At 47.2% G+C, this 15,196-nt stretch overlaps 2 protein-coding genes across 4 annotated transcripts; both read right to left on the reverse strand.

The window, feature by feature from the left end:
* Positions 1 to 5,045: 5,045 nt before the first annotated feature.
* gja3 (gap junction protein, alpha 3) lies at positions 5,046 to 10,961 on the reverse strand. 2 transcript variants are annotated; one of them, XM_057048815.1, is made up of 3 exons: positions 10,565 to 10,961; positions 10,193 to 10,252; positions 5,046 to 8,971 (listed from the first exon to the last, which is right to left on the reverse strand). In XM_057048815.1, exon 3 carries the CDS (start codon positions 8,934 to 8,936, stop codon positions 7,554 to 7,556), a length of 1,383 nt encoding a protein of 460 aa, XP_056904795.1. In that variant the 5' UTR covers positions 8,937 to 8,971; positions 10,193 to 10,252; positions 10,565 to 10,961; the 3' UTR covers positions 5,046 to 7,553. The 2 variants fall into 2 exon arrangements, with proteins under 2 accessions (XP_056904795.1, XP_056904803.1); XM_057048823.1 differs by lacking the exon at positions 10,193 to 10,252.
* Positions 10,962 to 11,725: 764 nt separating this feature from the next.
* LOC130531084 (gap junction beta-2 protein-like) lies at positions 11,726 to 14,445 on the reverse strand. Of its 2 annotated transcripts, none has more exons than XM_057042833.1 (2): positions 14,278 to 14,445; positions 11,726 to 13,982 (listed from the first exon to the last, which is right to left on the reverse strand). In XM_057042833.1, exon 2 carries the CDS (start codon positions 13,956 to 13,958, stop codon positions 13,158 to 13,160), a length of 801 nt encoding a protein of 266 aa, XP_056898813.1. In that variant the 5' UTR covers positions 13,959 to 13,982; positions 14,278 to 14,445; the 3' UTR covers positions 11,726 to 13,157. The 2 variants fall into 2 exon arrangements, with proteins under 2 accessions (XP_056898813.1, XP_056898820.1); XM_057042840.1 differs by having other exon boundaries at positions 14,256 to 14,445.
* Between the last annotated feature and the right edge of the window lie 751 nt (positions 14,446 to 15,196).

The raw sequence follows: 15,196 nt of genomic DNA on the forward strand, positions 1-15,196 counted from the left end.
CCTCTCTTTCTGGTGTGTTTTATTTATTTTTTTAACAGACTTGTGATTGAGAGCCTCCATCTTTGATTCCTCCTTAGGATCCACTTTTACTTCTCTTTATTTTCTGCTATCTGCTGCTTGTTCCTTATCAGGGGCACGTGGAATACCGGAGCCTATCCCAATGTTCTGGAGTCCAACGCAGCGTCCACACAAGTGTGGAGTTCCTCCAGGTACTCCAGTTAACTCCTACAGACCAGAAACATGCACTGTTTGTGTGTGTGTGAGAGAGTGTGTGTGTGTGTGTGTGTGTGTGTGTGTGTGTGTGTGCGCATGCACGCCCTGTGTTGGGTGATGACCTGGTCAGGTGACCACTGGGTGAGACACCAGCACCCTTATTAGGGACAAAAGGCAATAAAGATGCATCAGATAAATGATTAAATGTATGGAAACATTAAGAAAAGCATGTGTGCAGGACGCGGAGGCCTCTGACCTTCCTCACAAGTAAGCAGCCTTTCTGACAAGGTGTCAGGCAGATGTGGCTCATGACACCAGCGTGGGGGCGGTGGGTGTCATGAGGGAGATGACAGACAGTAAGACGGGAGGAGGCGTGGCCTGTCAGCACCGAGGGGGGGGCGGCTCATCAGACAGGAAGTTGTGTTGGGAAAGGTTAACGGGAATCGTTCATATCTTTATTTTTTTCATATGTTTTCTTCCTCAATTTTACAAAAACCACACACACACATAAACCAGCTGCTAACTTAAACAGGACATTTTTAGAAACTGTTTTATGATGGATAAATACATTTTTGGGACACCGGTACTGTCTAAAATCAGTGCCCTGTCTCCCCCATTGGGGGGCGCTGTGCCTTCGCTGTGAGCCCCTCCCTCAGGACAGCTTTATTAGCGCTTCAGGACCATTAAACACCCATCAATAACTACAGGAAGAGCTTCTGTGTTGTCCAGCTTCCGTGTCAGGACCCCTCGTCTGACGAGAGGTCGACATTTGCGGCCTCTCCTCCCCTCCCTTAAGCCCCTGCACACCCCACCTTCTCTATCAGCTCTGACCCCTCCCGACCTCATCCTCTGATAAGAAAAAAAAAATCCCCCAAACTTTGCCCTGGCATTTTTGGGTGGGATGGTGGCCGGGTGGTGCAAAACATGACAAACCCCAAATTTTTTGAAGAGGCAAGCTTTTTTCTTTCTGGGCTATCAGTCAGAGTTGGCCAGACTCCAGTAACTTGCCCCATTGATCAAAAGCTAAAACAGCCCCGTACACCCACACAGTCAGGCCTGCGAGGGGTGTAAAAACATTTTTTCACCCTTGTGGTTTTTTTTGTTTGGGCTCAATCCCCAGCTCATTCAGGGGACATAAAAGAAGCGCTTCGCTCAGCAGGGTCATGTGGGCGAGGCCCAGGGAGCAGACTATAGGTGGCGATTAGGGCCTCTAATGTGCAATGAATCCTCTACGAATCACATGATATGAACTAATGTCGCCATTTAATGATAAAACAGTGACAGGGAGGGAAGCGTGTGCGTGCGCCTGTCTGACCATGTGTGGTGTGTGGGGGGGGGGGGGGTGCGGCTGCAGACAGGAATGGATGACAACTGCAATTCTCAAGTTATATTTTGCAATATACAGTAGAGATTTTCTAGAAAGTCAGGAGAGAGTGGGGCGGGGGGGTGTTGATGCATCATTCCAGCGAGCGTCCTTTTCCTCCCCCGTTACTCATGTTCATGCGAAATTCACCACGGTCATTCCCAGATTGCTCCATCACTACCTGCATTTTATCAAACGCAGACGGCGAGACCAGTTTGGTCCAGTTCGTCTGCCTGTGGTTTATGATGATGTCCAGCCTGCTCTCCCTCACGTCCTCCCTGAGAAGCAGATGTTGAGTGTGTTGCGGGATATTTTGTCACCATTAAGCAACAAAGACACCGTCCCATCACGCTTGACTGCGGTACACACCCTTGTCTGACCTGTAGGTGTCCCCGCAGAGCTGACCTCTCCTCCCCAACGCCCTCATTACCGTTGGACACCCCCTCTTCCTGTGCTGCACCTCCCTCTTTATTTGGAATTGTCGTCAAAACAAGCCTCCCCACATGACTGCGCACCGAACCGGTGTTGCAACATTACATCATTTACAGATGATTAGATGGAAAAAGTAGACGTTATTTAAGACTCAGTGTGTCGAGTCCAGGGGACGATTAGGACGAACAACTGAAATTTTGCAATTTATTTTCACTCCCTTTGAGACATCGATAACCCAGTTACACAAGACTACAGCTCAGCTCGGAGGGCGATTAACGTAGCCGATTAGCGGTATGTTCTCCAACAGTGTAAAAGAAACTGCTGAACTCGATTTTCTCAACAGCTGCTGCATCCACGGGAGCTGAGGCCGGGCCCTGCAGCCCGTGCTCAGGGTCCTGCTGCGTTCGTTTAATGCTGTTTAAGGTTTAATTCCATCCCAGTTTGTCCGGGGTCAGGGGTCAGGTGTTAGGTGACTGCAATCTCCTATAACTGGCAAATGATTTCAAGATATATGCACTTATCATCAAACAATAGTGTCTCCGTGCATCTTTTAATTTAAACTTTAGGGATTGCTCGTTATTTTTATATCAGCAAAATGGCAACTATGTGGTGGGAATTGACAGCAGGAAGGATCCTACTGTTCTGTCTGGCTGGCTGGCTTCCTGATTCATCGGGAAAAGTTTGCTTTGCACTTCCCTCACACCCGTGTTCTTCCAATGATCCGCAGCCGCTGTGTTTGCTTGTGTTCTCGTCTGTTTATCTTCGGCTATCTGTGGCTTCTCACCACTTCCTTGTCAACATCGGCTTGAACATTCATTGTGTTTTAGACGTTGAGGTTGTGTCGCACGTTTTTCTTGTAACACACAAATCAATTCCCCCTAAATCGGTCTGGTTGGACTTGATTGGTCAGCTGGTTAAATCCTCATTATTGATCAGTCAGTGCAGGAATTGTTGACAATACTGGATTTGTGTGGCTGCTAATGACAGAGGACCCTGTGTAAGAGAAAACAGAATGGGACCCAGGATGGGACCTTGTGGGATGCCACAGGAAAGATTAAGGGTGGGGGGGGACCCCTTATGCTGCATTTCTAGTATTGTATTGCTAAGCTGATCGATTTGTCATCTTCTGATTCACCAGGTGAGGGAACGTAGTTGATGATAAATAAAGAGGGACCAGGATTCTGCAGAACGCGGCTTTTGTAGAGTAGCTATGCGCTGCAGTTTGTGTAAAAGTGTTGTAACTTGCACTGCTACAGACCAAAACGGGCCTGTTGTCGTCAAAGCCAGACAAGAGCACAAGGATATACAGAAACCTGCTGTTTATTACTTTATATTTAGATATTTAATTCCGCTCCCCCCCGCTGGTATGTTTCCTGCCATAGGGTCGGCACGTTCCCATGACGCTATTTATACAGGAACATGTAGGCGGACGCCTCTATTAGCAGAACATGTGTATTAAACAGACACATGCCAGGATTCTGACCAGTTGTCGCTAAAGTCAGGTTCCCATTTAAATGTAAATGTTTGCTTTCGTAGCCCCTTCAGGTACCGTTTCATGGCTGGTTTTTCTGAGAGCGCGCAAACGAATTCATCATGGTCCTGAAATACATAAAGAGGGTCCGAGGTATTTGTGCTGTGGGCTGAGTGTGAATTTGTGAGGTGATTAAAAGCTAAATTTAGCCTCCTCTCTGCTCTCGGCTGAACACCGGTGACTCAGGGGCAGACGTTCTGAAGCTTTTTCCACCACTGGGGGGATTACAGGGGTCGTGGGATTCAGAAATCACAATCAGGAATTGAGGCTTCTGGGTCAGGATAGTAAAGTGGTTCTCTAATGAAGATGGGGCGGCCGTAGAAGGTCCAAATGCCTTTTTAACTTAAACCAGGCGTCAGGTGCAGGCCTGGCTGTAGCCTTGAGGTTAAAACGTCTCTGGGTAGTTTTAGGAACCGGCTGCTTCTGTCATGGGTGCAACATGTCAGCGAAAAGCACGTCGGTCTCGGCAGTGGAAACAAAGGCAGCTGACAGAGTGACGGGCTGAGGCCTCCAGCCAGCCGTGCCAGCAGTCCCACTATCTCCCATCACTCCTCAGCCACTGAACCCAAGAGCCCAGCACTCATGTCCTGGTCTGCGCCGTCAGACTCGGTGCCAAATATCCACAAAGTGACTTTTACAACTACTTTTGTAGTACTGTGGCTTTTGGCTGCAGTTACTGAGGCTCAGGAGTTACGACAGTGACTTTTCCATCACGTTCCGCTTATGCGAGAGTCACCACCTCATGGAATCGTGGTCGCGGATTCCCCGTTGATGCCAGTGAACGTGAGCGTTGACCAGTTTGCTGCGTCGGCGCTGTCACGACGCTGTCATCCAACTCTGTGGCCACCGTTTGAACTATAGATGCAAAATTGCTGCTTGTATTCCATTTAAATGATGAAATGGTTCCTGCATGCTGTTATGAAGGAGGTCGGTCAGTGTGTGTGTGTGTGTTGTGTGTGTGTGTGTGTGTGTGTCAGCGTCACATTCTGACATTCAGTGTTGGAATGCAGAGTGAGGGAGTGAGCAGTACGGAGGTCACAGTTCAAAGAGTGTAACTCCAAAGACACTCAGAAGCTGCGTTAAAGCTGATGGAAGCCAGGAAGCTGCAGGGTGCCAGAAAGACAAATTCTTCATCTCTGGTTCACTTCGCTTACAAAACCTGGTCCTATCTAACATTTACGTTGGGGGGAAATGTACCAGCATGAGATGATTAACGACACGGACTGAAGCTGAAGATGTTATATTCAAATGAAAAAGGATGAAATTTGATTTCGTAACATATATTTGAACTTTAAACACCACAGGTAATGAATTTAAATGAATAAATCTCTGATTAAGTGTCTGAAAGCGTCATTAACAGCGTTCCAATAGCTAGGTACATTTTTATCATTTTGAATCTAAAATATGATCAATAAAACGATTAAAACAACTGTAAATTTGATAGAAGTCTGAATATTTAAAGCTAATTTAGCCTCCTGTCACTAACTGGAAAGAAAGAAGGAGCAATATGGTACAAAAATCTTTTTTATTTAGTAACAGTTTTGTAAACATTTGAGGTAAATGAACATTTACATCAACTTGTTCTTACAAAAGAATCATTCATACACAAGGCACTTCTCTTGTTTAAGACAGCATTGAAAACAGGTCGCTGTTCTGAGCATCGAGCGATGGTTTTCTTCTCCCTGACAAGCCAGAGGAATCATGCTCTGCATGAAAGGTAAGAGAGGAGAGTTTTTGGAGGAGTCGCCGGGACCGGATCTGAACCACAACATCCTGTCGGGGTTTTGTGTGCGGGGTTAGGGAAGGGCCAGCTACCCAGCGAAATTTCTGTCTACAGTGGAGTCCTGAAAGGTCAGCGAGAACAAACATAAAAATAATACCTCGAATTATTTATCCCTCTCTCACTTAAAGAGAAAAAAACAAAACTTCAAGCTCATTTGAGCTCGAGATCCTTTTTTAAATACTGTCTTTTCTGTGAAGAGCCACTGCGGTTTTTTTTTTGGGGGGGGGGTTCTTTAAGACTTGGTTTTCTTTCCATTGAGATCGGCCGTCAGGTTCTCGCCACCTTGTTTTTCGCTCTCTATTTCTACCAATATTGGCACTGAAGAACAGCAATTTTTCTCTCCTAAATGTGCAAATCTTTATCACCTACCAAAATGTAAACTTTAGGGATCAAAAACAAATGCAGGACAAGTTTTTTTGTGATTTTTTTTTTTTCTTTTTCAGCATTTTAACAAGAAACACAAATCGGGGGGGGGGGGAACGAACCATTTATCTGTGTGGGCCTGTTTCTTCTGTCGTTAAAGAAACTGAAAATTAACAATACACCTGTAGGGTACAGAGACATTACGCCACACTAGCATTTCCTAATCCCCCCTCCCCTGAAGATAAGCCGGTATTACGGTGTAACGATCTATATCCCACGCTTGTGACTGCACACATTGTTAGCGTGTACTTGCAGCTTTCCTCCAGAATCGAACAATGATGAAAGTGTCACTCAGCTTATAAGTGAAGCCTCGACGTGAGTGAAGCAAACGGTAACACGACAGAGAGGTGTTGGGGGAGGGGGGGTGCAGTTAAAGGTCTGGACTTCAAAAGATCTCTAAGATTCAATATTAACACAACAAAATAGAAGCCACCGACTTTGACTGCTACACAGCGGCTGTTCTGATACTCGCAGTCGTCTCGTCGTCTTTAGCTCTTCCGCAATCACTAACTACTCCAAGTGCGCGCCTTGCCAGGGAAAAAAAATAAATTCAGTTTAAATAGGACTTTTTAGAGTAAAACTAAGGAAGAAGCACAATGGTGGAAATAAATCAAGGATCGCTCTCAATCGATGATCAAAAACAGAGGGAGGGGTTGGGAATCGGGTGGGAAATTTCAACCTTCGGAAGGCAGTTCCAGAGCAATGCTGTTTATTCTCGGCCTCAGATGTGGGCTGGCCTGTATTTCTGTGTGTTTCAGGGTTACCTGCAGGCAGCAGGTCTCAGTGGGCAGAGGCCGGACAGGCGACGCCTCATCTCCCCACTTTAGTCAAGTATTTCTTCTTTTTCTTTTGATTATCGTCTGGTGATAAAGCGTTCCCGGAGAGCCGGGTGCAGGTTTGACCCGCTTCCTGTCCACACCACACCTCAATACGAGAGCTCACATCTTTCCGCTCCATCTGTTCCACCTCTGCAGGAAGCGTTGCAGCGGAACCACGGTCAAAAAAGCCAAACACGCCATCTTTGGTCAGTGAATCGGTGAGTTGGAGGTCTGCGAGCTCTGGGATGTACAGTCACGCTGAGCAAAATATGTGCACCGTGTGTGGGAAGAAAAGGAAAAAAAAACATTTCCACAATAATTATTCATAACACAACAGCTGTTTGTTCCGAAACTCCAGGAAGTGCTGCAACAAAAAGACCTTCCAGGTCGAAAAAACAATTGCTGAAGCCACCTGTTGGGGGTCACAAAGTGCACATCTGTGCCGCCGGCGCGGCCGTAGAGATAAACACCACTGACATGTGAGTGAGCTGTGTGGCCAGACATCAAATAATAATAATGAGCTGTGCAACAATGCCCGCCGCCTTTGCTTCCTCCCGGTAAAATGAAAGAAAAAGTCAGTCATTGTTTCAACTCGTGATGCATCACAGGTCCCTCAGTTTGAACAGAAATGCGATGACGTCTCAGGCGAAGCCGAATACGTCGCTGAGAAGCTTCCGTCACATTGTCCCCGTGTCCCTTGAAGCCCTTCCACTCGGAATCGCCGCCTGATCACTTTTATCTGTCAATAAATTAAGACCAGAACCACAAACCTCAACTACTCTGCAACTCACCGATTGCACTGAACTACAGATGCCGCTGGAGCTGTTTCGTATTGTTTCTTTTTCTGTTTTTGGCTCTGCTCTTGTGTAGCCTGATGTTTTAGCCTTTGCTTTAGCGTCTGCCGGTACCTTTCTGTCTGAGAATCATTGTGTCTGCGGGGGGTGGAGGTGGGGAGAGCAGAGGGTGTTGCTGATGGAGGGTGGAGCAGGTTTAGACGGCCAGGTCGCTTGGCCTCGCTCTGACGCTGCTGCTCTTGCTGGCTCGGCTAAGTCGCCGAGGGTCCACGCCGGCCGTCGCCGGAGGCTCGTGCATCTCCACCCTGGTGGTGGAGACGCCGTTTTCCCCCCGCTCCTTCCTTCCTCCGCCCCAGCTGCCCGTGTTGGAGGCCGAGCCTGGGCTACTGCTACCTGACGCGGTGACGGTGGTGGTTGTGTTGGTGATGTTGCTGCTGGCGGAAGGGAGCAGCTCCGCATCGACGGGCTGCTGCTGCTCGTCATTGGTGGAGGAGGAGGAGGAGGAGGTGGCCTTCATCTCCCGAGTCTGCTGCTCAGTGGCCAGGTTGGCCCAGTTCTGCTGCGTGGCCAGCCTGTGGTTGTTGTTGTTGCTGATGTAGTAGTGAGAGGCGGAGGGCTGGTGGCGAGGCGGCTCCCGCTGGAGGTCGTCGGTCTTGAACTCCGTGGTCGAAGGCACGGCTGGCGGCGCCACGGGCTGAAGGAACGCCCCACTGCCCGCCGTCACATCAGTGTAGTTGGGGGGGTAACTGGATGGGGCAGTTCTGGAGGCCAAGGCCAAACACTCGGGCTCTGCAATGTTGACCCGGCGCATTGATTCGCGGTCGGGGACAAACTGGTTTGTCACGCCCTGTTTAACTTTCTTCCATCCGAGGTGATAGATCTCTAACAAATTCAGCAAAAGAGACACGCAAGCCACCACAAGCATAAATATAATAAAAATTGTCTTTTCAGTAGGTCTGGAAATGAAGCAGTCTACAGTGTTGGGGCAGGGCCAACGTCCACACTTGTACAGGGGCCTCAGCTGGAAGCCGTAGAGGAAATACTGGCCCAAAATGAATCCCACTTCAAACAGGGTTTTGAATATAATGTTGAACACATAGGTACGCAGCAGTGCACCTCTGATGCGGATTTTGCCGTGCTCATCCCTGATGGGCGGCTTCTCCTTCTTGCCGCCTCCTCCTGCGTCTCCCCCGTTTCTGTAAAGGAGTTCTTTCTCCTCCTGTAACCGGTTTGCTTTCCGCAGCTCCTCCTCCTTCTCCTTCCGCTTCTCCTCCATGCGGACGATGTGCAGCACGTGGCCCAGGTAGATGAGGGTCGGCGTCGACACGAAGATGATCTGCAGCACCCAGAAGCGGATGTGCGAAATGGGGAAGGCCTCGTCGTAGCAGACATTCTCGCAACCGGGCTGCTGGGTGTTGCAGGTGAAATCAGACTGCTCGTCCCCCCAGACCTCCTCGGCGGCTGCCCCCAGCACCAGGATCCTGAAGATGAAGAGGACAGTCAGCCAGACTTTGCCGATGACCGTAGAATGCTCCTGAGCGTTCTCCAACAGCCGCCCCAGAAAGCTCCAGTCGCCCATGCTTCAAGATTTCTAGCCTATGGAGAAAGTACAGGCTGAAGCGGAAGGGTGGGGGGGGGGGGGGGGCAGAGAAATGTAAAGAATTCAGTTAAATACACTGAGCGAAAGCAAGTTTATCTGAACAATAATGCCAAGAGCACGGAAGGGCTGAGACACGCAGAGGAGGACAAACAGAGGCTCCCCATCTGTAGTCTAACACACTTCTTTTCTAATGTCCACATGACAAATACCGCGGTGCGTTTACGTCGACCTCTGGACCGGTGCGCCGACGTGCCCCCGTGGCCTCTGCGGTACTGAAGGTATCTGCTCCCCAACGGACGCCGGTCGGTGAGCACGAAGGCAACGCGTATATCTCAGCACCCGGGGGTCGGCGGGGCTTCGCGGCGCCCCCCCTGCACCCAGTGACTCGCCCTAGACGGCCAGACGAGTCCACCTGTGCGCTGAGCTTCCAAGGGGCTGGCCGCCGTGCACGTTTTTGTGTTGTCACAAAGCGCCGAACAAACGAGCGACGCCGCATTTTGATATAAAAGCAGCACCTTTAAACTCTGATGCTTTTGAACCGCTGCATTCCACCTGTTTGCCATAACCCCGGTTCACCCCCCACCCCCCCCACCCCTGCGCCCCCCCCCAACCCCCCACCTCTGTGTCAGCCCCCTCCTCTCTCACCTGCTCGCTCCACTGCCCAGCAGGCATGTGCTGAGATCAACATTATAATGTTTGAAAACAGCATTTAACAGAGATGGGGCTCTGGCGTGGCACATGGACAAGAACAAATACACACACACGCACACAGGCAGGTGTGTGTGTGTGTGTGTGTGTGTGTGTGTGTGTGTGTGTGTGTGTGCACCCGCGTGGGTGCGTGTTTGTTCAACTACCCTCCCTTCCTCTACTCCAGCCAGAGAAAAATTGTCAGTGGAGCAGTAAAAGATAATAACACAAAATTTAATTTTAAGTTAATTATTCCGTTTTATTCTTATAAATGGAATAATTTAGTCAAAGTCTAGACCAACTTTGCTATCGAGAAGCAGCATGTTCTACAATGTATCTATATCTAGTGAATAACTATTTTGATTTAAGGAGAGACTTGTCACCCAAAACCACTCTAACACGTTTAGATCAGCACGATTCAAGTTAAAACGTATATTTTGGTTGGTTTTGAGTGATAAATGCAAGTGGATACCTGCTGGCCTTGGACAAAACACGGTCAAATCACTGCAAAACCACTCACATGCAGACAGAGAGGGAGAGAAACTTACTAAAATATGCTGGTATGAAAGGTAATAAATCCATGGACTAACTCACAATATGTGTGATACCTGTAAGGGGAAAAAGGCAAATCAAAACACAGGAAATCAAACACAATCCCTTTGTTTTCATTCAAACATTTCCATCCTGATCAATCCTGGTTATTGTTATTATTTTACCACTCACGTGGTGCATTTTTCAAAGTTTAAGAGATATTTATGTGTAACAGACGGAGCCACGGTCAATTGCAAAGCCGTGGTTGGCACAATACCGAGGGTACCAGAGACCTCCGGATTTCCCCCCCTCGCTCACGTCAAAAGCGCAACTCTTAAATTACCTGATATCACGATAGCCTTGGTCACAGCAGTTTCTAGCCACCATACCTTTAGATCAGAGATGCCATACTTAAACAGGAACAGCAGTTCCATCTGCCATCCGTGCTGCCATCACTGGAGTGCGTGGAAAAGAACGTCGACCTGCAGCGACCCCCCCTCAATCTCACCAGTCCCAAACTTTGTCCCGCAACTATTTCGCCACCCTCACCGAATTTGACTTGTGTGAATGCTGCCTCCCAACTGGTTCATGCAAACTTTTATCCAGCCGCGCGCCCAGCCTGTCTGTCTGCCACCTGCCCGTTTACGCGCGCAAAGGGAGACGCGTCGCCCGTCAGTTTTTGGAGGTAACTTGGAGTCGTTGCTCACGGGGGCAGAGCTGCCTCACGTTTCCAGCCATGTCTCGACTGTCACATTGTGTGACCATGCATGACTGGAGTCATCAGCCTGTCCGGACCGATACCACGCCCCTGCCAATTAACCCCCCACCCCCGAAAAACACCCTGTGTGTGCCCCAAAATTTACAGTTCTCTCAGAAGCTTATCACCATTTCACCAAAAAGCCAAACACGAACCTACCCAAAAGTTTCCAAGTGTGGAAACTCGTGAAAATTACCTCAAACTTTTAACTTTATACTGTTACAGCTATAAACCTGCAAATATCCACTTTGATATTAAAGTAAAGCGAGTCTGAAGACTTTGGAAAGTTAAGCATTCTTTATCCACTGCTGACACCTGCGTCGCAAGGGGGCGCTATTTGGAACAGAGTATGCGCAATGTATGACTAAGAATGGGCAAAAGTGAATAAGAGTCCTCTTTAGATTTACTGTATCGTTGTTGTTGTTGGCGTTTGGAAACATACTGAGGCTGATTTAAAAAAAATGCTCTAAAAAAGGCCTCCTAGTTTTATGTGCCACGTGCATCAAAGCGTCGGACCGTGTTGTGGCTCATTCGTGACGCATTAGACTGAAATGCACCATGCTGCTGCAGTTTCTCCACATTAAACACAAACCCTGACAAGCACGCTAGCTTCCTTGACCTTGGGTCTGCCTCCTGAGAGCCGTGATTCCGCTTCTAATCAGAAGGCTGAGGTCAAATTCCACTGCCCCCATCTGCATTTTGCTTTTATTCGCTCCCTCCTCACGCTGCCCCCCCCCCCCCCCCAAAACCCCCCAAAACATTAGCTGTGCGAGAAACTCACTACACTACACGCTTCAAACAAAAATACAAACTTTATTTTATACTGATTCATGAAACAAAGCAAACAGACAATAACAGTTGTTTAAGTGCAACGGCAATTAAAATTTCAAAACTAGAAAATACAGAAACATTTACCTTCAGCATTGCTGTCAAACGTCACACAAACAAACCACACTCATTTAATATGCTTCACACAAAAGGTTACTTGGGAATGACCTTAGCCAAAGGGTCAATGTTAAGTTCAGGATAAACGCAAATACTGTCGCTCTACAGCCCCATCAGTTATGTAAGATCAGTCATCACCCTCATCTGTTCCTGTAGGGGTGTCGCTCTTTTTTCACAACAGATGCGACTAATCCAGCTCGCCTATTCCTGGATGGAGATGGGACAAAGACATTTTCACTTCCAGGGCGGCCGCTATCGACCATCTGAGCTGTGATTAACGCGGAGGCTAAAATAAGGCCCATGCTGAAAGATGATACGGCCGTCTGAGGTCAGTGCACGCGGAAACAAAAAGTGACACATGCAGAGGCAGATCAAGGAGTTTGGCAACAATGCCGATGTTAACAATAAATCCTCGTTGGGAAATGCTTGACTGGAAATGGCAGGGATGTGGAGCTTACTGGAATCTAAATGTTTCGATGGTTAAACACCAGTCAATGTCACTGGTACAATATGCGACACGCTGGCTTTTGAATGAACAAAATCATTGGCAAACATTCAAGTAGTTCAAGTATAAAAGGCAGCAGAAGTTCTGATTTGAACAGTGAGGATACATCAAATCTTTGTGGTGTAACTCAATATCTTTTTCCTCAGGAATTACGCTCATTATAAACTGACAATCAAATGTCACATCTGTAAAAGCTTGATTTTTGAAAAAAAGCAGTATCACTATGCATCTGATTCAATCAAGTACTGAATAGTAAGAGCAATAATAAAATATTGTACTCGATAAAAAAGGCCGGCGGCAGCCCGTTCGTCCTTCTATTGGCCGCTAGATGGCAGCACACAACTGGGCTCTTCATGGAGAAACATGCGATATTTGGCAACTTCTTCAACCAACAAAAAACTTCACTAAAAACACACTTTTTAAAACTACATTGTTTGGAAAAAAAAAAAAAAAAAACAAAGAGAATACTTACACTGATAAATTGGTGCAAATTATCATCGGGTTTTTGCATTTCTGCATGCTTCAGTGGCAAAATTGAGGGTCAGAGCAAATGTGCATGTATGACATCAGAAGGGAGGAGATCTAATGCACCTTCTTATTTGATGTGGAGATTTTTTCTGTGTTGAGTTTTCGTTCTCAAATTTGTAAAAAAAAAAAAAAAAAAAAAAGCAGACAAGATTTAGGTGGCACATTTCTGGTGGCCAAACTGAGACGCAAACTGGAATTTCCCCCCATGGAAGAGAGGATCTGATGCGGAAACAGTCGGTCTGGTCCTTCAGCACACGGTCCTGTTGCTGGTGGAGTCTGAAGAGAACATGTTCTCATTCTTCTTGTTCTCCAGAAGCGTGTTGTCCCGGTGGAAGTTTTCTCGGTTGTATCTCTGGTTTCGCTGCTTTGACCTGGCTGATAACCGCATGAGGGCCTTGGCAATCAGGTAGAAGAGCTCAGCAACATTGAGAACCATACAAATGGCCGACGAGACCACCATGAAGATGGTGAAGACGGTTTTCTCTGTTGGCCTGGAGATGAAGCAGTCGACCTTGTTGGGGCAAGGCCACTGCTCGCACTTGACCAGTCGCGGCATCTGGAAGCCATCGTAGATAAAGTACAGAGCGTACATGAAGCCTCCCTCAAACAGCAATCTGAAGAACAAGCTGCAGGTGTAGGTCCACCACAGAGGGCCCGTGATGTGCAGGCGCTTCGTCCTCAGTATCTGCAGGTCGGTCTCCTTCACCTTCTCATCGCCTCCGGAGGCCATAACGGTTCTCTTATCTCCACGTTTTCTGTAGGCCACATACATGGCCACCAGAAGGGCCGGGGTGGACACAAAGATCAGCTGCAGGCACCACAGGCGGATGTGCGAAACGGGAAAGAAATGATCGTAGCAGACATTTTTGCAACCTGGCTGCTGCGTGTTGCATTTAAAGTCGGACTGTTCGTCGCCCCAGACTTTCTCAGCGGCCAGAACCAGAATGGTGACGCGGAAGATGAAGAGGACAGAAAGCCAGATCTTTCCCAGGCTGGTGGAGTGTTTGTTGACACCACCCAGCTGATTGTAAAGCGTGGCCCAAGACATCGTGGCACAGGGAGGTCAGTCCACCTGCAGGGGGCAGAGAAACCATGAGTTAAGCTCAGAAAACCTCCCTTATTTTATTCTGAACAATGAAAATGACTAGATATTGGGTTTTCCTTGGTCGATTGTATGTTATATGAACATAAGAATATACGACAATCATACAAGTAAATTGCAAAAGAAAAAAAACAGCTTTTGTTTTGAGTTATTTTCTATACTGTAAATCAAAGTGCAGTAAAAACCGAAACGCTTTAAAAATAAAACACTTTTACATTTCAGTAAAATAGTAAAATAACAAACCCTGCGGCGTTGACGTGATTACCTTTGGTGTCGAGTTTGGTGTCAAAAAGGAATTACAATAAAATCGATATTTCAATACTGTTCCATCGGTGGGGAAAAATAAATTAAAATAAATAATCAATCAATCCTGCCTTCGTCCGGTGCTTCAGAGATGAGGCGAAGACCTTCGGGTCTGTGAGCGGTTCTGAGATTCACCTGCTTAAAGAGGATTTCAGTCTTCCTCCTACGGGGAGGGCTCATTCACACTGGGAGGGGTCGTTTTACATTTAACCAGTTACTGCTGCACTAAGTTATAACGTAATGGTTCATGTAAGAACAGTCAGAAGAAGACTCGGAATTTAGTCATCCAGACCAACAGCAGAACGTGCAAATTTGCACATCCGATTCCATTTAAATTACGCGGAAATGTTGATGCCAGATTTAGAATTAGAATGTTCTTATCTCAGTTTAATCTGACTTGCATGTGCTCCTGCAGAACTATTTGGTCATAATGCAAATATGCCGTACAAAAACGTGAATATACATTGGGTCTGAGAAACTGGTGGCATGTGATCGTCACTGATATTTACTGTGAAATAACATTTTACAAGCACGAAGCAAAAATGTTAAAGCGAAGCAAAGAGTAACTCGTGATGCGTTTCCTGTGTCTCCTGCACTCCAGAACCTTCTCTGTGCAATAATTCTAGCAAAAACAAGAATTGACATATTTAAATCAGGCCTTTTCACGTCCACGCAGTCTACCCGCGTTCTTGTCGTGCTGGTGTATTATTTTATTTCAAATGATTTTACATAAAGTACTCTTACGTCAAACAAGACACCGTGATGCGTTCGTTATTATGAATATTATCATTATTATTACGCAAAAGTCGTTTTGGTCATGACGGCGGTCGTTTTTTGCCCTTATAATTTAGGCAGCGTTCCATTCAGATTACACAGAGTAA

Source organism: Takifugu flavidus, chromosome 1 (assembly GCF_003711565.1).
Source record: "Takifugu flavidus isolate HTHZ2018 chromosome 1, ASM371156v2, whole genome shotgun sequence".
In the NCBI taxonomy this organism is placed as follows: Eukaryota; Metazoa; Chordata; class Actinopteri; order Tetraodontiformes; family Tetraodontidae; genus Takifugu; species Takifugu flavidus.

Excerpts from the sequence above, each read along its gene's own strand:
- gja3 (XM_057048823.1), bottom strand. The coding sequence starts at position 8,936 with ATGGGCGACTGGAGCTTTCTGGGGCGGCTGTTGGAGAACGCTCAGGAG.
- LOC130531084 (XM_057042833.1), bottom strand. The coding sequence starts at position 13,958 with ATGTCTTGGGCCACGCTTTACAATCAGCTGGGTGGTGTCAACAAACAC.